The 27953-nt window shown below is 40.4% G+C and overlaps 2 protein-coding genes and 1 non-coding gene across 4 annotated transcripts in view; all 3 read right to left on the minus strand.

Moving 5' to 3' along the window:
- Positions 1–620: 620 nt before the first annotated feature.
- Positions 621–750, minus strand: LOC128573234 (small Cajal body-specific RNA 20). Its single transcript, XR_008376388.1, has one exon. It is a non-coding gene; the product is annotated as a small Cajal body-specific RNA 20 (non-coding RNA).
- Positions 751–11452: 10702 nt separating this feature from the next.
- LOC128572313 (ATP-dependent zinc metalloprotease YME1L1) overlaps positions 11453–27953 on the minus strand; it is a 45949-nt gene continuing 29448 nt past the window's right edge. For both annotated transcript variants that reach the window (XM_053572135.1, XM_053572136.1), the window contains exons 10-20: positions 25228–25318; positions 21760–21912; positions 21119–21251; positions 19990–20052; positions 19586–19698; positions 18532–18687; positions 16810–16961; positions 16051–16177; positions 15882–15955; positions 15341–15427; positions 11453–11835 (exon numbers count right to left, since the gene is read on the minus strand). In XM_053572135.1, the coding sequence (XP_053428110.1) occupies positions 11692–11835; positions 15341–15427; positions 15882–15955; positions 16051–16177; positions 16810–16961; positions 18532–18687; positions 19586–19698; positions 19990–20052; positions 21119–21251; positions 21760–21912; positions 25228–25318 (1293 nt within the window). In that variant the 3' untranslated portion in view covers positions 11453–11691. The remainder of the gene's footprint in view (positions 11836–15340; positions 15428–15881; positions 15956–16050; positions 16178–16809; positions 16962–18531; positions 18688–19585; positions 19699–19989; positions 20053–21118; positions 21252–21759; positions 21913–25227; positions 25319–27953) is intronic.
- On the minus strand, positions 11842–15001 carry LOC128572315 (histone PARylation factor 1-like). The gene has a single exon (XM_053572137.1). The coding sequence runs from the start codon at positions 14174–14176 to the stop codon at positions 13418–13420; it is 759 nt and encodes a 252-aa protein (XP_053428112.1). The 5' UTR covers positions 14177–15001; the 3' UTR covers positions 11842–13417.

Genomic DNA, 27953 nt, shown 5'->3' on the forward strand with positions numbered 1-27953 from the left:
TTTTCAACACTGGTCATCCCCTGATTTGTCGACCCCACCATGCCTGAATAATAAAACCTATAATTTATAACACAAGCAAGTGGCAGGAATAGAGAGCTGAGCCTGGAGATCCCTCAGTAGCCCTACCGCTGCTGGTCAAGTTACCATCACACCTTGGGAGGAATTCCAGCCCCAACCACCATCACTGCTGGGAACTGTGAGGAGTTAGGAGACCCGGCAGAGACCCAGCAGCTACACCGGCGTCACTCCTGTGTTCCAAGCCTGGTACCACTGATAGCGGTGCAGGGAGTAGTGGTACAGGTGGGAGGCACTACATGGGAGGTTCATGTGGGCCACGGACAGGGAGGTCATCACAACTATGATTTTGGAAACAGTTTAATGGTGCAGTATATGAAAAGAATATGGTTTCATCAACAGGAATGACACCAGGTAAGATGCACTTGTTCACACCGCCAATACTTTCTATAGCTTGATTGGAGTTTCTGAACAAAGGCAAACATTGTGTGGTTTGGGATAAGGAGGAAAAAAATATTTTATTTAGATTTCCTGGATTTTATCTTATTTATTTATTATTTTATTTTTTATAATTTATTTATCTTAATTTAATTTTATTTATTTCCAAATGTCCGAGGCAGGAAAACAAAGGGGTGTCAGCTCATGGCAGTCCTGACAATGGTCTTCAGGAGCTGATGTTGGTCTCCATCTTGGCTGAGGAGAAAGAGGACTCCGTACAGCCCAAAGAGAGAGGCACTGGAGTTTTCAAAGTTTTAAATTATATCTTGTGAAAATAAACAAACAAACAAAAAGTGGGGGAAGAAAAGGCCCCTTCTGCCCCTCCTACAGCAATGAGACTCCCTTAACCTTCACAGCTTCGTCCCCAACCACCTGCCACCCCAATTTGCAGGCTCACCTGGGTCATACCTGTCCCCTACCCGCCAGACCTCCAGGTCACGGTCAGGGAGAAACACAGGCCCTCTCATGTCCCCTCTCTGCAGGCGCAACCTCATGGGGTCTGGAAGAAGTGAGTGTCAACGCGGGAAAGGAAAGGATTTCTGTACAGTCCCCAACTCCACGGTCACGACGGAAACACGGGTCACAGGGCTGGCCAGAGCCTTGGGACTTCCCTCGACGTTCCAAGAAGGGTTCGTCCACGTGGAAACCCTTCCAGACCCCAGACCAGGCGTCAGTTCTGGAGCAGGAGAAAGTCCCAGCTGCGGTGGGGACGCAGCCCCGCCTGTCGTTCTCCGAATGCTCCTCTGAGACCGCTGAGCTGAAGGCAGAAGGGGACCAGGAGGGGCACAGGGCGCAGCTAGCAGATTTCCGCGCAGACGGGTGCCCCGGGGGCGCAGAGCTGCGACTGCGCCTTCCCGCTGCGCTTTTCTCCGGAGAACACGTCCCACCTGTCTGACCCCGAGACCGCGAAGCATGTACCCCGGGATCCCCAGCCGGCGTCGCTTCTGTGCTCCTTATTACAGAAACCCTTTCGGAGAAGCGGAGGCGGCACCAACCACCAGCTCTGCCGTCGGGGCCGCGAACAGGAGCGTCTCCCTGCGGGGTGGATGTGGCCGATCTTCAGACCCAGCTCCAGCCACACAAAAGACACGAGAAACTAAGAATCGGGGGGAGCCAGAAGGTAAGTGTGGGATAAAAACTCACCTACTGGGCACAAGGAACACTATTCTAACGCTGAGCACACCAGAGCCCCGACTTAAGCATGAGACCAGACACCCGTGTCATCAAACCACTTGTACCCCCTCAATGACTATTGTGGGAAAACAAATGAACAAAAAAGAACAGTGCAGTGCTGCTCTCCTCTCCGTCCCCAGCCGGCGATAGACAGTCACGGGAAGCCTCGACCTGCCGCCCCTCACCCCCCGACCCCGCGAGGCCCCGACCCCTGGGTGGCACTCACAGTGGGCTTCAAGGCCGCCGGGGTCGCTGGCCACAGCCAGCCGGCACACACCACGTGGCCTCGGCTGCCCTTACTCCCAAAGGCCAGGTCCCGATGGCGACCGCGTCCTCGAGGGTGCAGGGAGGCGGTTGGAAAAGCTGTTAGCGGTTGAGCAGGAAGTGCTGGCAGCTGGTGACGTCGAGCCAGGAAGTGCCCCGACTTGGGATCCCCCATCCCCGGCGCCCCCAGGATCTGTGCCTTCCCGGGAAATGTGCCTACAAGGGAGGGGAGCCCCCGTCCTAAGCCCCTCTGAAATGTTTCCTTCTGAACAAACGGATTTTTCAAACTCTTTAGGAGCAGGTTTGCGTAGACCTGTTTACCACAGAACAACGGTCTTTCCATTTTGGAGACCAATATTGTTTTCTTTTCTTCTTTTTTTTTTTTTTGTAGAGACAGAGTCTCACTTTATTGCCCTTGGTAGAGTGCGGGCATCACACAGCTCACAGCAACCTCCAACTCCTGGGCTTAGGCGATTCTCCTGCCTCAGCCTCCCGAGTAGCTGGGACTACAGGCGCCCGCCACAACGCCCGGCTATTTTTTTGGTTGCAGTTCGGCCGGGGCCGGGTTTGAACCCCACACCCTCGGTATATGGGGCCGGCGCCCTACCGACTGAGCCACAGGTGCCGCCCTACCAATATTGTTTTCTTTTGACATCTAGCAGAACCTCCTGGGCCGGTCTAGCTTTGGGGGCGCAACTTGTATTCTTCTAGACTGGTGATTTTTAACCGGTGTGAGGTGAAAGGATCTTAGGTGTGCCGCGAAAAGTTTTAAAGATCATTAATTATTTTCGAAAGAAGTTCAAAGCACAGTAAGTATATTCTTTTCTTTTTAGTTTTTTTTATCAACATACTTTTTTTTTCTAGACACACTTTTTTTAGACAGACTCTCGCTATGTGGCCCTAAGTAGAGTGCCGAAGCATCATAGCTCACGGCAACCTAAAACTCTTGGGCTCAAGCGATCCTCTTGCCTCAGTCTCCTGAGTAGCTGAGACTACAGGAGCCCTCCACAACGCCGGCTATTTTTTTTTTTTTTGAGACAGAGTCTCACTATGTCGGTCGCCCTCGGTAGAGTGCGTGGCATCACAGCTCACAGCCACCTCCAACTCTTGGGCTTAAGTGATTCTCTTGCCTCAGCCTCCCAAGTAGCTGCGACTACAGGCGCCCGTCACAGCGCCCAGCTATTTTTTTTATTTTTATTTATTTATTTATTTATTTATCTATTTATTTTTGTGATTTTTGGCCGCGGCTGGGTTTGAACCCGCTACCTCTGGCTTATGGGACCGGCGCCCTACTCCTTGAGCCACAGGCGCCGCCCCCAGCTATTTTTTTAGTTGTAGTTGTCATTGTTGTTTGGGAGGCCCGGCTGAGTTGGAACCCACCAGCTCCGGTGGATGTGGCCGGTGCCCTAACTGCTGAGTTACAGGCGCCGAGCCAACGCCGGCTATTTTTTAGAGAGGGCGTCTTTCTCTTGCTCAAGCTGGTCTCCAACTCCTGAGCCCAGGCAATCCACCCGCCCTGGCCTCCAGAAATTCTAGGATTACAGGCGTGAGCCATTGGGTGGTGCTTGATCAACATATTTTAAGTGTGCCGCGGAAGTTTAAGTATAGGTTCAAGTGTGCGGTGAGGTTTTTTAAAAGGTTGAAAGAACACTCTTCTAGACGGCTGCATCGTCATCCCGTCTTTATTTCCTCTGAGCCAACTCTAGTTTCTAACTAGCAAGTAACAAAAATGCACAAGAGAACAGTGAATAAGAGCTTTGTATTGAAGCCAGGTGGATTTGGATTGGAATTCTGGGTTTTCTAATTAATAACTACATGTAAATGTCAGCTTTTAAAAAGAGAGTAGTAGCCATGTCTTGTTTTTATAAAGAATTAATGAGCTAGAGCGCCGACCCGATATACCGAGAGTGGCAAGTTCAAACCAGGTCCCGGCCAAACTGCAACAACAACAACAACAAAATAGCCGGGCGTTGTGGCGGGCGCCTGTGGTCCCAGCTACTGGGGAGGCTGAGGCAAGAGAATCACCTAAGCCCAGGAGCTGGAGGTTGCTGTGAGCAGTGATGCCACGACACTTTACCAAGGGCGATAAAGTGAGACTCTGTCTCTAAAAAAAAAAAAAGGAGAAGAAGAATTAATGAGATAATGTATTCGATGTGTTCAACAAATTGTTCAGAAAATACGTGGTTAATAAACAGTTGCTGTTACTGTTGTTAACAACTCTACAATTAGATGCTGTTATGATGGTGCCAAAGAATGAGCACGGTACTTGAGAGGATGAGGCGGGGGGGATGGCTTGAGGCCTGGAGTTCCAGGCCAGTGTGGGAACATAGAGAGACAGGTTGCATCTAGGTTGTGGTTCGCGGTAGTCCCAGACCGGTGGTACTGCAGGGACTTCGAGCACCCTCAAGAGCCCAGGGACAAGTCGGAGCGCGGAGACAGACGGTCGCCGCCAGTAGTGCCTCTGCGCATCGCGGATGAGCTGTCGAGGTCCGGATCCGCGCCGCTGTCCAGCACGTCTGCCACCGTGGGGCTGTGGTCCCACTCGTCATCCTAGTCATCGCTGCCTTGGCTGGCCTGGTAGCAGCCGGAAAGCTGCTGTAGCGAGAGCTACAGGGCGCCCCCGCCTAGAGGCTGGAAGGTGGCGGCGGCGGCGCCTGCGGCAGCTGCACTGGAGCCTTGAAGCCGCCGGGCAGCGCGTTGGCTTAGCGGGCCGGAGAGTCCTGGAACAGAGGTTCAGGACGTGCTCAGGCAGGGAGGTCTCACCTGGGTTCTCTTACCCGGACGCCACAGTGCCGGCGTCCTGGAGGGCGGTCCCTACTCCTAGGACCCAGAGCCCGGGCCAGACCGAGGGGCCCAGGGTGCTGCCCACGCCCTGGCGCCCAGACTGGAGCCCGGGCAATTGCACCCTCCGCACCGCTCTGCTCACTGCAGGTAGGTGGGCGATGGGTCGCGAGACCAACCGGTTTTTTAAATTCCTCGACTAGATTATGTATTTTTTTTTTTTTATTAAATTTTTTTTTTTTTTTTTTTTTTGTAGAGACAGAGTCTCACTGTACCGCCCTCGGGTAGAGTGCCGTGGCGTCACACAGCTCACAGCAACCTCTAACTCCTGGGCTTCCGCGATTCTCTTGCCTCAGCCTCCCTAGTAGCTGGGACTACAGGCGCCCGCCACAACGCCCGGCTATTTTTTTTTGTTGTTGCAGTTTGACCGGGACTGGGTTTGAACCCGCCACCCTCGGCATGTGGGGCCGGCGCCCTACTCGCTGAGCCACAGGCGCCGCCCAGATTATGTATTTTTTTTAAATGAGAAAGCAAGGGAAAAGATACTAAACTTCAAGCTAAGAGCAAAGTGAGAACTTGACCAAGATTACTACTAAAGTGACTAATGATGGGTGGCATTGATAGGACTGTAGAAGTATTTCATCACTCTCATCAGAGCATTAAGTTTCTTAGCACTCGTTTGTAGTCGTCCTCCACCCATCCTAAACTTCTGACAACCCAGAATATTTTTTTGCCTTTTCCAGAATATCATGTGTCTTCAACTTAGAATAGTGTTTTTGAGTCGTTCATATTGTTCCATGTATCAGTAATTTGTTCCATTTTATTGCTGAGTAGTTTGCCATTGTGTGGATGCACCACGCTTTGCTTAACCCCATTCACCAGTTGGTGAACTTTTGGGTTATTGCCAGTTTTGACAGTTATGAAAGGTGCTCTAAAAATTTGCCTCTAGGTTTGATTGTGAATACTTACCTTCATTTCCCATGTATAAAAAGGACTGCTGGGTCATACGGAAAGGGTATGTAACTTGAGTAGAAGCTGCACCTACTGGTTATTTCATTTTACACGCTTTTTTTTTTTTTTTTTTGCAGTTTTTGACCGGGGCTGGGTTTTGAACCCGCCACCTCCGGCATATGGGGCCGGCATCCCACCCCTTTGAGACACAGGCACCGCCCACGCTTTTTTTTTTAAGACACAGTCTCACTTAGCTCACAGCAACCTCTAACTCCTGGGCTTAGGCGATTCTCTTGCCTCAGCCTCCAGAGTAGCTGGGACTACAAGCGCCTGCCAGAATGCGCGGGTTGCTCGGGGTCGGGTTTGAAACCGCCACCCTCAGTGTATGGGGCCGGCACCGGACCCACGGAACCACAGGCACCGCCCTCATTTTACACTCTTATCTGCAACAAAGGTGCTCCACATCCTTATCCGCATTTAACTTTGTCCGTTTTTTTTTTTTTTTTTGTGACAGAGCCTCCAGCTGTCACCTGGGTCGAGTCCCGTGAAATCACAGCTCACATTAACCGCCAACTCCTGGGCTCATGCGATTCTCCTGCCTCCGCCTCCCCAGTAGCTGGGATTACAGGCGCCTGTCACAACGCCCGGCTATTTTTTGGTTGCAGCCATCATTGCTGTTTAGCGGGCCAGGGCTGGATTTGAACCCGCTAGCTCAGGTGTATGTGGCTGGTGCGTTAGGCCCTTGAGCCGCAGGGCGCCGTGCCTGATTTTGCCCGTTTTTGTCAGCCATTCATTGTTAAGTATGCGGTGGTGGCATCCACTTTCATTTACATTTCCTTATAAAGAAATGAGTAGGGCTCCGGCCCCATATACCGAGGTTCAAACGTGGCCCCAGCCAAACTGCAACAACAAAAAAATAGCCGGGCGTTGTGGCGGGCGCCTGTAGTCCCAGCTACTCAGGAGGCGGAGGCAAGAGAATCGCCTAAGCCCAGGAGTTGGGAGGTTGCTGCGAGCTGTGTGACGCCATGGCACTGTACCGAGGGCCATAAAGTGAAACTGTCTCAAAAAGAAAAGATAAGAAAAAAACAATTAAGTAAAAATGAGTCTTTTTTTCCATTTAATTGGGTTGTATGATCCTTTACTTTTAATGGGGATTGCCTTGAATCTGAAGATTGCTTTGGGCAGACTTTGAGAGTTCAATGCATATTCTGAGTACCAACTCTTAGTATGCGTGTTTGGCCTTTATTTTATATATAATATAAATATATAAAAAATATATGTATACATAAGTTTATATATACATATATAATATGTATGTTACATATTATATGTATAATATATATAAATATATCATATATATGATATATATATATTTTTTTTTCTTTTTGCAGTTTTTGGCCTGGGGCTGGGTTTGAACAGCTACCTCCAGCACTTGGGGGAGGCGCCCTACCCCTTTGAGCCACAGGCGTCGCCCTATTAGATACATATTTTACAAATATTTTCTCTCAACCTGTGGCTTGTCTTTTCATTTTCTTTATTATTTTTTTTTTTTTGAAGAGACAGAGTCTCACTTTATGGCCATCGGTAGAGTGCCATGGCATCACACAGCTCACAGCAACCTCCAACTCCTGGGCTTAAGCGATTCTCTTGCCTCAGCCTCCCAAGTAGCTGGGACTACAGGCGCCCGCCACAATGCCCGGCTATTTTTTGGTTGCAGTTCAGCCGGGGCTGGGTTTGAACCCGTCACCCTCGGTATATGGCGCCGGGGCCTTACCGACTGAGCCACAGGCGCCGCCCGTCTTTTCATTTTCTTATCAGTATCATTTCAAGACCATAAGTTTTAAAAATTGGTGAGTCCAATTACTTATTGGCACTTTCCTCTTAAGGTTCAGGGGTTCTTTGTGCTAGGAAATCTTTGCACAATCCTTTGCTTAGTTTTTACTATACCCTCCCTAAATTATCTCCAAATTCTCCACCTTTCAGTGGCCAAACATACCAGGTGATGGGGGATCCAGACAAAACATGGCCTCAGGGTTAAATCCTTCCCGTTTTTTGTAAATAAAGTTTACCAAGTGCCACAACAGAGTCCAGTTCAGAGTACAAAGAGATTGGCCCTCAAAGCCTAATATATTTATTACCTGCTTCTTCACAGGAAAAGTTTTTGACCCCTGAGGCTATTTACTAGGTCCCTTCCCCCGCCTGTCCTTGGAGATAACGCCTGGAATCTCTTGTTCTTCTGTGCCTATAGGAGCAGGTTGTTCTAAAAAATCTTACCTACTATCCTGAAAAACCCTGTTTTAACATCCTGTGTTACAGTCCCCCTTTCTGGGATTCCAAGTCTTTCTTGGTTTGTTCCATTCCCTCCTTCGGATAGGAAATCCTCTAAGAAAAAAGGCTACGTGGGAATTAACTCATTTCTATCAACTGATAAATGGATAAATAATGCAAAAATAGATACCAGTCTTGATAGAGAACTTCAACCACACTTGATAGAGAACTCTAGGTGGTTACTCATTTTTCCTGACAACTGTGGAGACTTTGCTTTTAAATGAGTCATTATGAAAAGTTTTGAGATACACAAAAATCAAGTAACAAATTCCTGGTTTAATCCTAACAATATGGGAGGCCTGAGATGGGTAGATTGCTTAAGCTCAAGAGTTGGAGACTAGCCTAAGCAAGAGCAAGACTATTTAAAAAAAAAAAGAAAGAAGAAACTAGCCAGGCGTGGTGACACATGCCCAGATTCTTGGGAGGCTGAGGCAAGAGGATCGCTTGAGCCCAAGAGTTTGAGATTGCTGTGAGCTACAGTTAAGCCACGGCACTGTACCCAAGGTGATAAGAGTGAGACTCTGTCTAAAAAATAAAATAGAAAACAAATACAGATTCAAATTAGCTCAATTTCACTAATGGATAAATATGCTTTTTTAGTCTCTTTAGTTGGACTGATGCATCCATCTCTGTCTCTTGTGCGAGTGTATAGTTTATTTACTGGAGAAACCTGTTTATCTAGTAGGTTTTCCTACAGTATTCATTTTGCTGATTGCAGTTTAAGAGGCGTAATGATTGTATATATAATATATATTGCATACAAGGAGACATACAAAAGGCTAATATAAATAGAAGTTGAAGATAATGATAAAATCATTGCAATTTCCTTTTCTTATGAGTAAATATGAATAGTAATTTTTAATTTTGTTAACAAAACCTTTAAAGGAAAACCTTAATTAAAGTCAATATGAAGTAAGTTTACTAATACATTTTAAAAAACCATCTAACTTAATTACTTGTATTAAACTAGGCACTAGAGTCATGTCATTAAACTGTATTTTACTACATCTAAACAATGAAATACTGTAACATCAAAGCTTTGTGTATTAACAGTAATATGGAATGCTTTACCAAATATATTCGAAGAGAAAAAAGCAAAGTATCTAACAATGTAAATAGTATATACACTTTGTGTAAAAAAGATTATGGATAATATTTATATCAAAAGGGGGATACGAACCATATATATAGAATACCCCCAGGAACAATTTTTTTTTTTGGAGGCAGAGTCTCACTATGTTGCCCTCAATAGAGTGCTGTGATGTCATAGCTCACAGCAACCTCCAACTCTTGGGCTTAAGCGATTCTCTTGCCTCAGCCTCCCAAGTAGCTGGGACTACAGGTGCCTGCCACAACACCTTTTTGGTTGCAGTTGTCTTTGTTGTTTAACAGGCTCAAACCCGCCAGCTTTGGTGTATGCAGCCAGTGCCCTACCCACTGAGCTGCGGGCACCGAGCTCCCCGGGAACATGTTAACACTTACTAACTCTGTTAATGGAAGCTGGTGACTAGATTATGCTAGAAAAGAGAATTCAGAATTTTACGCTGTACAAAGATGTGAATGTACCTATTCTTCCTTCTATCTCCATTAAATTACTCTAAAACATTTGATAAGATTTTTATAATTCATTTTTTGAATATGTAGCAGTTTGAGATATACTTCACATGCCATTCAGTTTACCCATGTGACATGTACAGTTCAATAGTTTTTAGTATATTTACTGACTTGTGCAACTATCATGACAAATCAGTTTTACAACATTTTCATCCACGAGCAGTCACTGATCTCCCACTCCCAAGTTCTCTAGGCACCCACTAATCTACTTTCTGTCTCTATAGACTTTTCTACATATTCCATATAAATAGAAATCATCCAGTATGTGAACTTTTGTGACCAACTTCACTTAGTATGTTTTTGAGGTTTACCCATGTTATACTATATGCCAGTACTTCATTTCCTGTATCACTAAATAATAATTACATTGTTACACTGCATTTTATTTATCCATTTAACACGTGATAGAGTTATTTCTACTATTTTGGCTCTTATAAATAAGGCTGCTATGAACATTTATATACCTGTTTTTAATGTGGACATGTTTTCTTTTTTTTTTTTTGCAGATTTGGCTGGGGCACGGCTTGAACTCGCCACCCCTGGAATATGGGGCCAGTGCCCTACTCCTTGAGCCACAGGTGCCCCTCATGTGGACATGTTTTCATTTCACTTGAGTACATACCTAGGAATGGAATTGCTGGGTCATAGGGCAACTTCATGTTTATATAGTTCAATATTTTATTTACTTAATCTATTATTATTGGTAGTCATGTATATTTAGAAATGGGGCTCTAAGTGAGAAAATCTAATCTACAAGTATTCTCAAATATAATGAAAATTCCATACACATTGTTAACATTGAGTATTTTCTGTAATCAGACAAATATTAATTTTCATTTTCCATTTTTTAATAAAATTTGGAGCCTATGTTTTATTTTTAAGACTCATAATTCTCAGGGCCCTAGGAACTATCCCTATGGACCTAGTGCTAAAACCCCCATCATTCCAACAGTACAAATCAGAAGAAAGCTAAAAAACATCATGGTAGTAATGAAATCTGAACTTTGCAGAAAATTTATAGGACACAATCTGAGTAGTGATCCAAACCCTAGTGTACAAGAATTAAGGACAAGACACATTTATGAGTTATGTAACAGTTTGAGAGATAGAAGACAGTGAAGTCACTGAGGTCCTGTTTCTTTGTCCCATTCTCTTTCATGTCCTTGTGTAAACCCTCCTAAGTTATCATTTAAACAATTTAAAGAAAATAAACATACTTAAATGTTTTAGTTATAGGAGCTTCCTAAAGGGCAAGAAGAGAATGTAATAGTCCATTTTAACATACTTTGCTATTGGTTTGTCAGGTTTTGGTACCTTTGCATCTCTTAGTCTTCCAGATTTTCCATTCATCCAAACATGGATTATCATTGCGTATATACCCATTCTACCATAAATCTATTAGTCTCAGCAGAGAAGTCTTTGGTAGTATGATTCCAAAAAAAAAAACATAAAAGCTAACAATCATTTAAAGTCTGATTGTACGTCTGATTGTACCTGTATGTAGACAATTTTCTACTCTTACATTTTTAAAAAAACATTTTATAAGTGTTCAATCTGTAGCATAATTAATAGATCTTAATTAAGACCCCAGCAATGTACATAGAAATCTGATTTATCAACCAAAAAAAGCATAATTTCATTAGCAGACACAAATGGTATTAATACCATCAAGAGAAAAAATAGTCCTTCAACAATTTTAGCTTGTAAATTAAAATACTCCCCAGGAGTGACAGGCATAATTTTTATTCACATCTAACAGAGTAACCAATGGTAAAATCATTAATCATGTTCAAAATAATAACTGATTGATATTTCCCAAAGGAGCTAATTTCAATCCTGATAGTTCTTTATTTTTTGAAAATATATTTGCTACAAGTTGCTAATGTGCAACAGGTGTCATAATGAGAAGAGTCAAAATTAGATAAATGTGAAAAACAATGAGAAAGTGTCATACACCATTGAATTACACCAAGTCAAGAACTGGGGAGGAAAGCATTGCAAAAGAAACTACTATGTTACTTATATTCTTGCAATAAAACCGGCAATGCATCCATGTCAGGAGAATTATCATCTCACTTCCAATTTCTTCCCCTCAAGAACAATCTGAATCTCTTTGGCATCCAAAGTCTCATAGGTCAATAAAGCTTCTGCCAGATTCTTATGTTCCTTTGCATGAGTTTTCAGGATATGTTTTGCTCGTTCATATGAGTCCTAAAATAGAAAAATAAATATATAAGAAGCAGAAAATGTTGGGAAGTAAAAACTATAGTAAAATGGGAAAAGAAATGAAAATTTTATCTACTCCAAGAAATGTGAAATTAGTTGATTTAAATCTATAAAACTTGGTTCCATAATATAATTACCAAGGAAAGGAAATATATATTCTGAAACATTTTCTAAACCTTTCCATTGTACAGATTTTCATATCCTTAACTACTCCTTTTACCTCCTTGAATTAATGAAAACTGGCTCTCTCCTGATGAGACTGCTTTCCCTAAGCCCTCTCAAATGCTATTTATTTATGCTTATCCCAGATCCTTCAGGGTGAAGAAGTGAGCTCTTTATTCCCATGACTACTTCCAGGCCATCCCTAACCCACCCTCTTGTATAAAGCACTATTTATTCCTTTGACATCTAAACCACTTAACTAAAGCCCTATCCAACTCTCTTCATTGTGCCATTGAACAAACACCCTAATTACATTCCTCATTCATTAAAGACATTAATGATGTCTTCCTCACCATTCCTATACCTACCTTAATGTATGGGTAATGTCAACATTCTAAAGGAACTGACCTCTCCACTAAGCTCCAAACACACATACCTATTTCTAACTTAAAACTGTTATTAAGACTTCTCAAATGCAACGCGTATAAACCGAACTCATGGAGGTGGGCATACTGGTGTGTACCTGTATTTCCAGCTACTGCGGGTGGGGGGAGTGGGAGAAGGCTAAGGCAGGAGGAACTCTTAAACTCAGAGTTCAAGACCAGCTTGGGCAATACAATATGACCTCATCTCTGAATAAAAAAACAAAAAACAACAAACTGAACTCATGATCAATCTACGTCCCAGCCTCAACTCACTTTAGTTTCCATTTTCTTCAGTCAATGACACAAACAGTTTTATAGGTGTAATGAGGAAAGAAAGTTTTAATTACTCTCTTATCCCTCACATCCAAACATCACAAAGATATACTGATTCCATTCCATTAGTATCTATTGAACCAGCTCACGTTTCTCCATTTCTACTCTTACCAACCTAATCCAACAGTCCATTTTAGCTTGCCTAGATTAAAACAGTATGTACTAACTGGTCCCACTTACATATTCCTTTGTCCTAACCTATAATGAACCCTGAAACCAAAAACAACCTTTGTTCTGTTTATTCTTGTTCTTTTTTTTTTGGCTGGGGCTGGGTTTGAACCCACCACCTCCAGCACATGGGACCAGCGCCCTATCCCATTGAGCCACAGGCACCGCCCTATTCTTATTCTTTATTATTCTCAGCACACATAAGCCGCTAAGCATAAAACAAATCATCAAAAATATTTGTTGAATAAATACAAGTAAGAGTAGGAAAACAGGAGACACAAAGACTCCATAAACAAGGTCCCCTATTCCAATCAATACTTCTTAAGGTTTTGCAGTTAAAGTAGGACTGAAATTTCTTTTTCTTTTTTTTTTTTTAGTAAATGTTTCTAATTTACTTTTTAAATTTATTACTTAAAAACAAATCACAAGTTTAATACTAATGCTTTAAAATAACCATGTACCAAACAAAGCCACCCCACTCATGCTGCAAGCTGGTCTATGTTCTCTTTACTTCTGTTTGCCAGGTGATCTTCAATAATTTCTGCAAACAGATTCCTCTTCAAAAGATTATATGCAAGAGGTAAAAGCTGGCCAGCAGCTTTATGAAAATAATGGGAACCACAGCAGAAGAGGTTCATCCCCAGTTCCAGGCCCATGCCATAGTCACACTCATCATTTGCAAATTGCACAAAGGTCATCATTTCCTGGATGGGAGCAAAAGCTTTCAGTCTCTCCTCGTCACTGGCAGCCTCAACTATTTTCTTGCAAATTCTCTTGAGGTCACCATCCGTTTCAGGGAGCTCTCTGTACCCAACGTCATTTTTATCTATGGGAACAACCAAGCCTGCACCATGAAAGGTCTTTGTCACAACTTTATCTCTCTGTTTCATCTTCATGGTTTTCTGTTCCAGTGAGTATCCCAGTTCTCTGGCTGTTTCTGTGAGTTTTTCATCTAAGGTTTTCAAGAGGTTAATTTTCTTTTTATCTGTTACTTCTTTAAGTTTTTTCATCAAAAATAATTTGACTGCAGCAAACACATTATCTCCACTAGGAACAATCATACAACTTTTCTTTGCTTCATTTATACCAACATATTCAGGAAGTTCATCAGGAGAATCCCTGAAATACCCCATGTGGTACTGAGTTTTATCATCTCCAATAATAATGGTCTGGAACTCAGGAGGATCATAGTAAAACCTCCAGTGAAGGTTAAAATTCAGGCCTGTTGATTTTTTCATTTTATGTCTTCCAGCAAGGATATCATAAGGACCCACTAACTGAAGTCCAAGGCTTGCAGAAAGTGAATCAGCTGGCTTTTCAGCATCAAGCTCCTCACAGAACTTCCAGAAGTGATAGAAATCTTCAGGTAGAGAGAGCTTATAAGGACTTTCTACTTCTTTCCGAAGGTCACTGGAGACATCAGCTTCACAGGATTTACTCTTCTTCACATCAACTGTTTTTCACACTTAAGTATTCCTTAACAGCTTGGGATGCGTTAAGTCCTTCAGTGTGTACACAGCACTATTACAACCCGGAACAAAACAAGTGCGGTAAAACGCTCATTCGCTACTGCCCAGCCCAGCCCCAGCAGAGCCGGCAGCTGCCCAGACCACAGCTCCCGTGCACACAGCAGATGCTCAATAACCGCAGACGTAGGGAACGTGCTGCTCCTTGGCGCCCTGGCTGCCACCCAGAGCGCCCTACCGGCCGCGCAGCCCTCCGGCCGGTACCTGCCACCCCTGCCCGGCGGGCCTCCGTTTCCCGCCGCCACCGATCATCCCTCCCTTTTTCTTTTTTTTTTTTTGAGAGCCTCAAGTTGTCGCCTGGGTAGAGTGCCGTGGCATCACAGCTCACAGCAACCTCTAACTCTTGAGCTTAAGCGATTCTCTTGCCTCAGCCTCCCAAGTACCTGGGACTACAGGTGCCCACCACAATGCCTGGCTATTTTTTGGTTGCAGCCGTCATTATTTGGTGGGCCCGGGCTGGATTCGAACCCGCCAGCTAAGATGTATGTGGCTGGCGCCTTAGCCGCTTGAGCCACAGGCGCCAAGCCAGGACTGAAATTTCTTTTTTTTTGGCCGGGGCTGGGTTTGAACCCGCCACCTCCGGCATATGGGATCGGCGCCCTACCTGCTGAGCCACAGGCGCTGCCCCAGGACTGAAATTTCTTAACCACAAGTGTACAGTTCTTAGCCCAGGGGGAATAAAATAAAGACCCAGTTCCTGAGCAGAGGTTCCTCAATAAAATATTTAAATCTGCAGTGGTACATCTGTTACCTTTATACTATGGACAGAATGATGTTTCTAGTGACAGAGGGCCTCCCCTTAGTTCATTTTTAAGTACATAACTATTTATGCATATTATGTCTAAAAAATGAGTAAGACAAAAAAAATATTATTACCCTTAGAAGGATTCTTATTTCTTGTTCAATAGCAGATTGAGTTTCTGGACTCAGTTTCCCTGTATCATTGTAGGTCATAACTCCAAGCTAAAACCGAACGGAAGAAAATAATTGAACAGAAAAGCCCCTAGCCACAAGATTAACAGAGAAAGTATTCTCCTACATATAAACAAACAAACATTACAGAAGGCAAAGAAGAAATAAAATATGAAAATGCATTTGATGATGGGCACAATTTAAGTGTATATGGCACACATTAGGTGCCAGACGGTGTGCCATATAAACTTACCTAACAATGCAGACTCTGTACTAACAAATGCAAACATTGTAATCTAATTCTACCCTCACATTAATCTGAAATTTAAAAAAAATAACGTATTTGATGGCAAAAAAGAATGTCATCATTTTCTGAAAGGATGTCTTTATCCTTAATAGATATGTAATATATTACAACTTAAATTAATGTCTTTATCTTTCTAATCTAATTGTACCCTTCCTATTTTGCAAAATAGGAAGTGTGAAGCAAGAGAAAACATTTTACCTTTTCACTCATTCCAAATTTGGTGACCATCCGCTTTGCTATTTTAGTTGCATTATCAAAATCACTGGAAGCACCTAAAAGACAATACATAAACATATTAATTTAAGTTTTAGAAATATCTTTAACCCTATACACAGAATTTCAACAAAAGCCATCGTTTCAAGTCAACCTGTTGTAATATGGTCAGTTCCAAATATAAGCTCCTCTGCCACTCTTCCTCCCATACTAACATCCATTTGTGCAAGCAGCTGGGCTCTAGTTTCATTCCATCTGTCATTCTCAGGCAACAAAGACACCTACACAATTAAAAAATAATCAGGTAAGACAGAAATTTCAATACAGTTCTGAAATCATTACATTAAAAACCGGAATTATCATTTAGCCCTCACTCGTTAACTTAATTCTATGATGCTGAAAGGTGAACGGAGATAGCTATCAGGTGCCCGAAGATGAAACAAGCAATTTGGAAAATAAAAACTTCTACATAAAGTAAAAGAACATTTTATAAACAACAATAAATAGGATTTTCTTTTCCCCAGCTGCATGGAAATGTTTCAAGTATCTACAATTTAAAAGATAATTAAACTTACACCAAATGCAAAAATCTTTAAGAAACCACTGGAGCATCAACACATAATTTGTCTTTTGGGGAACAGAGCAATTAGAGACTTAATAACTATAGTTTGGTGTCATTTCTAAATTGAAGTTCATCATGTAAATATGAAATATAAAAATTTAAAAACTACTCTTATTAACAGAAAAATTTCACAATGTCTCTGATTGTAAGAAGGTTCCAAAGTAAAAGGAAGTATCGAGAACCATAGAAAACAGCTGAATTTTCCTTATAAAATGTTTAAGTCAGCAATCTCCTAAGTAAGTTTCTAGAAAGCTCTATTTCAAAACAAAGAAAAATCTACAAAAAACTTACATGTCCAAGTGTTGGCCCTCGAGGCATGATTGTAGCTTTGTTAATAGGCATTGCATCTTTTGTATAATATGCAATAATAGCATGACCAGATTCATGATATGCTGTGATGGTTTTGTTTTTGTTATCAATTTCCACACTTCTTCTTTCAGGTCCTAACATAAAATTTTAATTATGTAAAAAGCATACCACTAGAAAACTATGTATTTAAATCAATGCCACCCATTTTCATTTGCAAATCAAAGACAGTTTGCTTTACCTACGGGACCTGTACTACATCTATAAATTCAGCCACACAAATAAAAACCAATCTAGTTTAACAATTATTTACAGAGCACTGATAATGTATTATATATTATTGGTGATCTAAAATAATTTAAAAGTATTTGGGAGAATATGCATGGGTTATATACAAATAGTATGTCATTTTTTTCTAAGCGATTTAAGAATCCAAATATTACTAATCAATAATTTAAAGAATACGAAGTTTTTTCTTTTTTTTTGAGACGGAGTCTGTCACCCTCAGTAGAGTGCGGTAGCGTCACAGCTCACAGCAACCTCAAACTCTTGGGCTCAAATGATTCTCTTGTCTCAACTTCCCAAGTAGCTGAGACTACACGTGCCCAGCACAACGCCCGGCTATTTTTTGTTGCAGCTGTCATTGTTGTTTAGCTGGCCCCGGGTTGGGTTCGAACCCACCAGCCTCAGTGTACAGGCACCAAGCCAAAGGGTACAAAAAATTTTTTTAATGGTAGAATTCACTCTAAAACACATACAAACTATAACAATTTGTTATCTGCAAACTAAAATGGTCAAAACCATCTTAATCTTTACATTAATTCTATATCCAGGAAATAAACTTCCAACTTAACAGAAATACCATAACTAACCTCTCTATATAAGCCAATGCAAGATTTAAAATCAAAATTAAACGCAGAATAAGGAAAACTAACCATCCCCTTTTCAGCAATAGTGTACAACAGGAAATACAGGGGTAATTATATAAGATACTAAAATATATTTGTTCTGTAAAAGGTAAAATAGTGTCATTTTTTTAAAATTTCTTTTTGAGACAGAGTCTCCCTCTGTCAGCTGGGCGAGAATGCCATGGCCTCAGTCTAGTGTACAGCAACCTTAAACTCCTAGGCTCACGCAGTCCTCCTGTCTCAGTTTCTTGAGTAGGTGAGACTATAGATGCCCACCATAAGGCCAGGCTAATTTTCTGTTTTTAGTAGAGATGAGGTCTCCTTGATTAGGCTGGTCTTAAACTCCTGACCTCAATCAATTCTCCCTAGTCACCCCCTAGAATGCTAGGATTACAGGCATGAGACACCACGCCTGGCCAATAATGTTATTTTCAAGTATGTATTTTCATGTTCTGAAAACTGTTCAATTTTTTACCCTTTTAAGTCAGAAAAACAGGTATTCTAAGAAACAAAATTAATGAATGTGCCACCCTATAAAATCAGTTTTATATCACTGACAAAATGGGTCTTGTTAAGAAAATGTTACTGTTTATTGGCATTTGTTTGACTCTCAAATTGGGAATTTTATTTACTGCAAACCTTGAATCCTCAGACATTGAAGTTTTAAAGCAAAGTTAAATTCAACATGATCATGGCTTTAGCTGTCAGAATAGAATATTTCCTAAGAAACCAAAAAAAAATATGTATATTGTCTAACATAATGAAAAATAAGCAACAGAAAGAAACAAAAAAAACATACCCATTAAAATTTTGTCTTTCGAAAACTCTAGTTCCTTCATGGTAACCATTTCTTTTCCATCAACAGCTGCCTTTAATGCAGCTTGGTTTACAAGATTCTCCAACTCTGCTCCAGAAAAGCCAACAGTACCCCGGGCTATGATTTCCGGATCAACAGCTAATGTAAAAAGAGAGCACAATACTAACAGTCCAAAACTGTTAAAAGAACAGTTGTCAGAATGAACACATGAAGTCCAAAGGAAGAACAAAAATAGCTATTCTCAGTGATCATTTCTCAGAAAACAGAAATAAACTTGATAAAAATTCCCAGGGAAAAGGGCTCAAGTGTACCATTAAAATTGGCATTGTGACAAATCACAAAAGCTCTTAAACTGAAATAATTTTGTGAAAAACAATGAAACGTAGAATTGCCTTCTATATTTAGAAACTTCAAATATGACCTATATTGTTAGTAGGCTAACCACACAAAAACTGAAAAAGCATATTCATCCATGCATTTTGTTTTATATGTGACTGTCATCCCTTTTGGCCACAAAACTATTATCTATCATGAGCTACTGTTAATAGAGCTTTTTCTATTATTATGTAATTTACATTTATCTAAATAAAAAACTCGGCACATATATTAATCTTTATTTATATAGTCTCAATATTCTAAAAAAAAACCTTCTTTAGATTAGGACTCAAAGCACATATAATCTCTCAGATAGAAACTAATTTAAGGAATAGGCTTTTTTATTTTTACTGTTTTCTGCACATATGGGGTCTCACTCTGTCACCCAGGCTAGAATTCAGGGGCATGATGATGGCTCCCTGCTGCTGCCAACTCTTGTGCTCAAGTGATGCCCTGCCTCAGCCTACCAAATAGCTGGGATTATAGGTATATGCTAATGTATGTGATTCAGGAATGGACATTTAAAAGGACAGAGAGAAAATGACATAAAAATGAACAGGTCTTTTAATACATTTATCATGTTAAGGACCACAAACAGGGCAGATGGACATATTACCATTTTATATAGATAATAATATTTATATTATAGAATTCAACTTACACTGATCAAACTTTATTTTATTGAGATACCATTTCAAAATTTCTGTTCGACCTCTCACATCTGGCCTTGGAACTGTAACTTGCATGTCAAAACGACCAGGACGAATTAAGGCACTAAAGGAAGAATGCAAAAGGAAAGCATAAATTAATAGACTGATTATGCTAAAGTTCGATTCAACACAAATGACTTTTTAAAGACATGACGGGAAGACAATGGCAGCCAAAGAATAGTCAGGGTTTTCAACATAAACGTTCAGATTCTGAACATTCTGTATAAATGGAATCATACTGAACATTCTGTATAAATGGAATCATACCATGTTGTTATCTTTTCTAATGGGGTTCCCTTAGCATGATGTTACAGCATGCAATAGTACTTCACACAAGTTTTCTTTTACTACTTACTTATCTAATGCCTCTGGAAAGTTTGTGGCTCCTATGATGATAACTCCTTCATTGGGTTTAAAACTATTTAGGAAAAAAAAAAGTACCTTTTCACTGAAAATTGAAGCATAGCACACATACAACAATGCTTAACACAATATTGCTTAGCATTATTATACTTCCTAACACCTAAGAAAAGGCATTGATAAAAACAACTAATCATCTTTAATCACATACCTTCACAATATCTGATATACTTAGGAAAAGATGCTCTGACTTAAAAATCCTGGGTACATGAACAATTTTTTTTTTTTTGAAAGAGTCTGACTATGTCACCCTGGGTAGAGTGCTGTGGCGTCATAGCTCACAACAACCTCAAACTCTTGGACCTAAGCAATTCTCTTGCCTCAGCCTCCCAAGTAGCCAGGACTACAGGCGCCTGCCACAACGCCTAGCTATTTTGTTGTTGTTGCAGTTGTCATTGTTATTTAGCAGTCCTGGGCATTGTATTTTAGCAGTCGAACCTGCCTGCCTCATTGTATGTGGCCAGCGCCCTAACCACTGAGGTATGGGCCCTGAGCCAGCTTGGGTACATGAACAATTTTTTAAAAATAACTTTCAAATACATCAATTTAATTTATTCCCAGACTTCCTATGTGATTCAGACTTGTCTTACACGGACTTGAAGACACCTTGTTCAAAGCAATGCCACCTCTTGCTTTTTATATTATGAATATCAATGTGTTTTAAATCTACCACAACATTAAAAACTACTAATTAATGGTGTGGCAACCAACATACGTGTTCTTTACTTCTTCAAACAAAATATTAGGCTCAATTTGGATCACTGATTTTCTATCATAAGTATAACAAGGGAAAAAAGGTATAAATATGAGAAATCAAATCAATCATAGGAACTGATATTCAAATACCCAATGAGTAGTGAAAATACTCCACTGAGAGTAAAGCTTTCCTTGACATCCTGCACAAGGGACAAACCTGTTGCCTATAAACGTAATGCTTTTCATATCTCTAGCATGTTATCATAGGCCTTTTGGGAACAATCTGCGTAAGATCAAATCTACATAATAACAAATGCTACAAGGCACATGGTATCACCATATCCTATGGAGAAAGGAAGATCAATTACCCATCCATTTCCGCAAGAAGCTGATTTATAGTCTGCCTTGAATATGGATGCATTGGAGATTCAATTCTCTTCCCACCAACAGAATCTAATTCATCAATAAATATAACACAAGGAGCATTTGCTTTTGCTTCCCCTAAGAAAACAAAAACGTTATCAAAAAGTTAAAAGAAATCAATACTTTTCAAACAAAACCATATTAAGTATTAACCTATTCTGCAGTGATTTAAGAATAGTATCCTGAGGATGGGAGAGAGGGGAATATATTGAAAAGTAGGATATAAAATAAAAACAATTGGGTATTCATTTTTCCTAGCTGTCTAAGTATCATGTACAATCAGGTTTGAGGCTAATGACTCTTTAATTACATACTAAAGAACTGATGAACAATGAACAAAAGCTAAGAGCTATTTTAGCAGCCCCCAACCTCATCTTGAACCTTCCACTAGTTCTCCTGTTCAGTCCAATGTTTAGAAAAGGAAGATCACTCTCTCTTAGCTCATCTATGAAGTTACCTAAAGCCTGGACCCCAAAATCGTTAATGCAGCTATCATTCAAGGGGCAATAGCCAAATGGCATAAGAGTCACTTTTACCCTAAAATATAAAAAAATTAGCATTTTATGAAGGTTACAGCAAAACATACTAAAAAGATTTCTGATACGGCTGGCTCCCACACCCACGAACATTTCGTCAAATTCCGATCCAGAAGCATAATAAAAAGGAACATCAGCTTCTCCTGCCACAGCTCGGGCAAGAAGTGTCTTTCCTGTCCCTGGTGGTCCAACTAAAAGAATCCCTAGAAATGAAAGAACAAAAGAATGATACAAATGGTTTTCTTAAAAATCCCTTGACATGAACCTATCAAACCAGTAATAATTTATGCAATTATGAAGTTGAAGGACAGTAACTCATATTTAGAAACAAAGCAAAACATATTTGTCTCTGCTAATGAGACTCTTCAAATCTTCTCCAAAACTAGTTTTCCAGTTATTATTTAAATATTGCTCACATAATAGTAGACAAGACAGGACCCAGAGTCTTGAAGCAAAGGAATATAAACCTATTTATCACTAAATAAGTAGGACAAAATTCAACAGAAACAGATTAAAAGACTAAAAACTGTAATACACAATTTGATGCTTTTTCATTAAAAAAAGAAATTCTATGAACATTTGGTGAAAATGCAAAAAAAAAAAAAAAAAAAAGAAAAGATTGGCGAGTACCTGATATGAAGGAAATCGTGTTAATTTTCTTTGGTGGGATAAGAGTATTGTGTTGGCCAGGCACCGTGGCTCATGCCTGTTATCCTAGCACTCTGGGAGGCCGAGGCGGGTAGATCGTTTCAGCTCAGGAGTTCAAGACCAGCCTGAGAAAGAACGAGACCCCTGCTATTCTAAAAATAGAAAAACTCACTGGGTGTTGTGGCCGGCACCTGTACTCCCAGCTATTGGGGAGGCTGAGGCAAGAGGACTGCTCAAGACCAAGACTTTGAGGTTTCTGTGAGCTACGATGCCACATACTCTACTCAGGGCACAGAGTAATACTGTCTCAAAAAAACAAAAGATTATTGTATAGGATAATGCCATTATTCTGATATAATTTATCAAAAGTATTTGGATGTAAAGTAGTGGTCATTTACAGTTTTCTTTCACATGTGTAAGGAAGAAAAATACATATACACAGAAAGCAAATAGGACAAAATGTTAACAAGTGTTGTGCCTTCATGGCAAGTATATGGATGTTAATTTGTACTATTCTTCAAAGTTTTACATGTTTTGAAATTTTCATAATACTATTACATTTTTCTTTTTTGTTTCTCTTTTTCTTTTTTTTGAGACAGTCTCACTATGTCGCCCTCAGTAGAGTGCTGTGGCATCACAGCTCACAGCAACCTCAAGCTCTCAGGCTTAGGCAATTCTCTTGCCTCAGCCTCCCCAGTAGCTGGGACCACAGGTGCCCCCCACAACATGTGGCTATTTTTTTGTTGCAGTTTGGCAGGGGCCGGGTTCGAACCTTCCACCCTTGGTATATGGGGCCGGTGCCCTGCTCACTGAGCCACATGTGCTGCTGCTCCTAAAAAATTTTTTTAAGGAAAGTTTAAATAATAATCTTAAGACAACCCTAGTATTACCATGTTGTAATGATACCTAACTGGTTTAAATTATATTAATTTCTCTACACTACATCTACATACCTGAGGATTTTTCTATACATTTATAAGGCAATCACTGTGATTAGATAAAGAACGTGACGATTTCTATGGTTTTAAACACTCTTATGATACAACAGCATTGATTTTATAAATGTGCCCTCAATTAGCAAAGGCCCTACAAACCATCTCATATACTGCTGAACTCTGAAGAAATATTTGGCAGTATAAAAACAAGCCTTAAAAAAAAAGAGTGACATCCTTTACTTAAGCAATTCTATTTCTAGAAATTTTTTTTTTTTTTTTTTGTAGAGACAGAGTCTCACTTTATGGCCCTCGGTAGAGTGCCGTGGCATCACACAGCTCACAGCAACCTCCAACTCCTGGGCTTAAGCGATTCCCCTGCCTCAGCCTCCCGAGTAGCTGGGACTACAGGCGCCCGCCACAACGCCCGGCTATTTTTTTTTTTTTTTTTGGTTGCAGTTTGGCCGGGGCCGGGCTTGAACCCACCACCCTCGGTATATGGGGCCGGCACCCTACCGACTGAGCCACAGGCGCCGCCCTATTTCTAGAAATTTATTCTAAGGAAATAATTAAGCGTATGGGCAGACTTGAGTTAAAATGATCTTCATCATACTATTTTTAAAAACAAAAAACTGGAAACCATATAAAAGTAAAAATAAAAGGTTAGGCAAATTATAATACAATCACAAGTTAGAAGGATACCATGAGGTCATTAAAAACCATGTTTAGTAACTGGGAGAAAACAATAGACAAAAACTACTGAGGAAAATGCTATAATATAAATAGCCTATATCCTTCACAAATGTACTCTCCCACTCTGTGGAGCTGTTTCGTATCTAAGAAAAAACTACATGTGTTGTGTGATCCTGGACTGAATCCTACAGGCAGTGGCCATAAGGGAGACACTACAAAGCATACCGGACTGGAGCAAATGCTGAAATTTGAATATGGCTGGACATTTAATAATGATTTTGTATATATGCAGAACATCCTGATTTTAATAATTATTCAGGAGTTATGTAAAAGAGTATCATTATTCTTAGGAAATATACACTTGGGTATGATTACATCTACTCTCAAATGTTTAAAAATGTAAGTATATAGGGTGGCACCTGTGGCTCGGTGGGTAGGGTGCCGGGCCCATATACAGAGGGTGGAGGGTTCAAACCCAGCCCCAGCCAAACTGCAACAACAACAAAAAAAAATAGCCAGGCGCCGTGGTGGGCGCCTGTAGTCCCAGCTACTCCGGAGGCTGAGGCAAGAGAATCGCCTAAGCCCAGGAATTGGAGGTTGCTGTGAGCTGTGTGACGCCAGGGCACTCTACCTCAGGCAATAAAGTGAGACTCTGTCTCTACAAAAAAAAAAAAGAAAGAAAGAAAGAAAAAAAATGTAAGTATGTAAAGAGACAAAGTGAGTAACAAAAAAAAAAGCAGCAAATATTAAAAATTGGTGAGACTGGTGGATTGCCTGAGTGCAGAGGTTTGAGACCAGCCTGAGTAAGAGTAAGACCTCGTCTCTAAAAATAACTGGGCATTAAGGCGGGTGCCTGTAGTCCCAGCTACTTGGGAGGCTAAGGCAAGAGAATTGCTTAAACCCAGGAGTTTGAGGTTGCTGTGAGCTGTGATGCCACAGCACTCTACCAAGGACAACAGAGTGAGACTCTGTCTCAAAACAAACAAACAACAAAAAAAAAATCGGTAAGACTGGGTTAAGAGTATGAACAACATTCTGTATGATTCTTGTAACTTAGTGTTTGAAATTAGATAAAATTGTAAGTTACAGAAAAGGTTGTAGAACTATATGCACAGAATGTGCGTCTATTTTGTAAAATAGCAATTGAGAACTAAATTTTAACCAGTTAAAACATGGTAACATTAAATTAGTAATATATTATAGCATTTTTTGACATGAAATCATGGTAAAGGGAAGGTATCTTACCTTTTGGAAGTTTGCCTCCAAGCACAGTAAACTTCTGGGGATTTTTCAAGAATTCAACAACTTCCTGTAATTCTTGTTTAGCTTCCTCCACCTAAAGTGACACAATTTACCAAAAAATTTTAGATGATGGTTAGATTTTATTAGATAATTGTTGTAAATACACACAAAGGTTTTTCCTGGCCGTATTTCCAATAATGCAAGCTATCCTTACTATCTCAATAAAAATCATGCCAAATTTCTTCCATTTTCTCAGCGAGAAAACAGAAAGTCAATTACATTGACCAGGGTTAAAAAGAAACTATGTGAAAGAGCAGTATAGTAAACATGGAAGACATCTGTAGGCCAAAGGGCATTATGAAAAATCTAATTTATAGTCACAATTACCTTTTATCTCTAGAAATTTTCCAGAACTATTTCCTGAAAATATTAGAATTATTAAAGAGCCAGTAGTTTTCTTGGTGAAGGTTGGAATGGTCTTTGAAAGTTATTCTGATTAAATCATTCAAGATGTACTAACATTTTTATCAAGTTAAGGGTCAAAATCAAAGTTCTGTCCACTGGTAGGTCCAGAAAAAAGATTTATTTATGTTCACCAAGAGAACATGTATAAGAATATTTACACCAGGACTATTTGAGCCTAAAACTAGGAACAACCCAAATGTCCACCTAAAGTAGAATAAATAACACAGCACTGTGGTATCTGTATGATGGAATACTAAGCAATGAGAATAAAGAAACAACAACTGCAAATAACACAGATGGGTTTCATAAACATCATGTTGGATAAAAGAAGCTAAACCCAAAAGAGGATATTCTCCATACATTATATTTACATAAAATTCAAAAATAGGTAATGTTCTGTTATTTGAGATAGACAACAGTAGCATGTATGTGTTCACTTTGTGAAAAGTTACTGAGCTACATGTGTATGATTTGAGCACTTTGTGTGACTATGTTAAAATACATTAAAATTTGGTTAAATTTCAATAAAATATGGTTAAAAGAATTTGGCTGGTTTGTTAAAAGAGCACAGTTTTTAAAAGTATTCAAAGATACACCTGTAGTAAAACACGTTTATTCAAAATAATGGATAAAATGCCAACTTTAAATTGTAGGAATGAAAAAAAGGAACTAAATATTTACTAATATAAACTATATTTACTAATATAGTTTACTAAACTATATTATTTAACTAAATATTACTAATATAAACTATATTTACTAATATAAACTATATTCTCTCCAACTTCTTGGCAAGAGAATTCCCAATTGAGAAATATAAGACCTATTGGGAAAAATAGGATAGGATTAAGGAGATCAAGTAATGAAGTTAAAGAGCCTTTATTAATATTTTTAAGGATTATATAAAAGTATGCATATATATCCTTCCACTTTAGCCTCCTAAAGCGATGGGATTACACAAATTAAGCCACTGTGCCTCAGCTCCATTATTTTTTAAAGATGTGTGTACAGATCCTTCTTGTGTAACAAGCATATTATCTGTGCGAATCTAAAGTAATTTGTTCAAAGTCACATAAGCAATAAATACCAAATGAATTTGAAACTTTATTCTGCTTGACTCTTAAATCCACAATCATTCCATTACATCATGTTGCTCCTTCACAAATAATACTAATCCCCATCATGAAATAAGATTTTATCCCATGCTATTATCATTTACCCCAAATATTAAAGTTTCAGGCTCGGCGCCTGTAGCTCAAGTGGCTAAGGTGCCAGCCACATACACCAGAGCTGGCGGGTTCAAATCTGGCCTGGGCCAGCCAAACAATGACAACTACAACCAAAAAACAGCTAGGCATTGTGGCAGGCACTTGTAGTCCCAGATACCTTGCTGAGGCAAGAGAATCGCCTAAGCCCAGGAATTGGAGGTTGCTGTGAACCGTGATGCCACTACACTCTACTCAGGGCAATAGCTTGAGGCTCTGTCTCAAAAATAAATAAATAAAGTTTCAAATACTTTAGGCGGTGCCTGTGGCTGGGTGGGGCAATGGCCCCATATACCGAGGGTGGTAGGTTCGAACCCGGGGCCGGCCAAACTGCAACAGCAACAAAAAAATAGCTGGGTGTTCTGTAGTCCCAAATACTCAGGAGGCTGAGGCAAGAGAATCCCCTAAGCCCAAGATTTGGAGGTTGCTGTGAACTGTGACACCACAGCACTCTACCCAGGGCGATAAAGTGAAACTCTGTCTCTAAAATAAATAAATAAATAAATAAATAAAAAAGTTTCGGGCGGTGTCTGTGGCTCAGTGAGTAGGGCGCCATACCCATATGCCGAGGGTGGTGGGTTCAAACCCAGCCCCAGCCAAACTGCAACAAAAAAATAGCTGGGCATTGTGGCAGGCGCCTGTAGTCCCAGCTGCTCGGGAGGCTGAGGCATGAGAATCGTGTAAGCCCAAGAGTTAGAGGTTGCTGTGAGCCGTGTGACGCCACGGCACTCTACCAAGGGCGGTACAGTGAGACTCTGTCTCTACAAAAAAAAAAAAAAAGTTTCAAATACTTTTAGATCCAATTCAATTTGAACTTTATTCTGCTTGACTCTAAGTCCACATTCATTCCATTACTTCATGCTGCTCTTTTACAAATCAATAGTAATTCCCATCATGAAACAAGATTTGATCCCATGCTATTATCATTTACCCCAAATATTAAAGTTTCTAATACTTTTAGATTCCACTTCAATTTCAGAATGAGCTTCAAAATCAAAT

Source organism: Nycticebus coucang, chromosome 20 (genome assembly GCF_027406575.1).
Source record: "Nycticebus coucang isolate mNycCou1 chromosome 20, mNycCou1.pri, whole genome shotgun sequence".
NCBI lineage: Eukaryota > Metazoa > Chordata > Mammalia > Primates > Lorisidae > Nycticebus > Nycticebus coucang.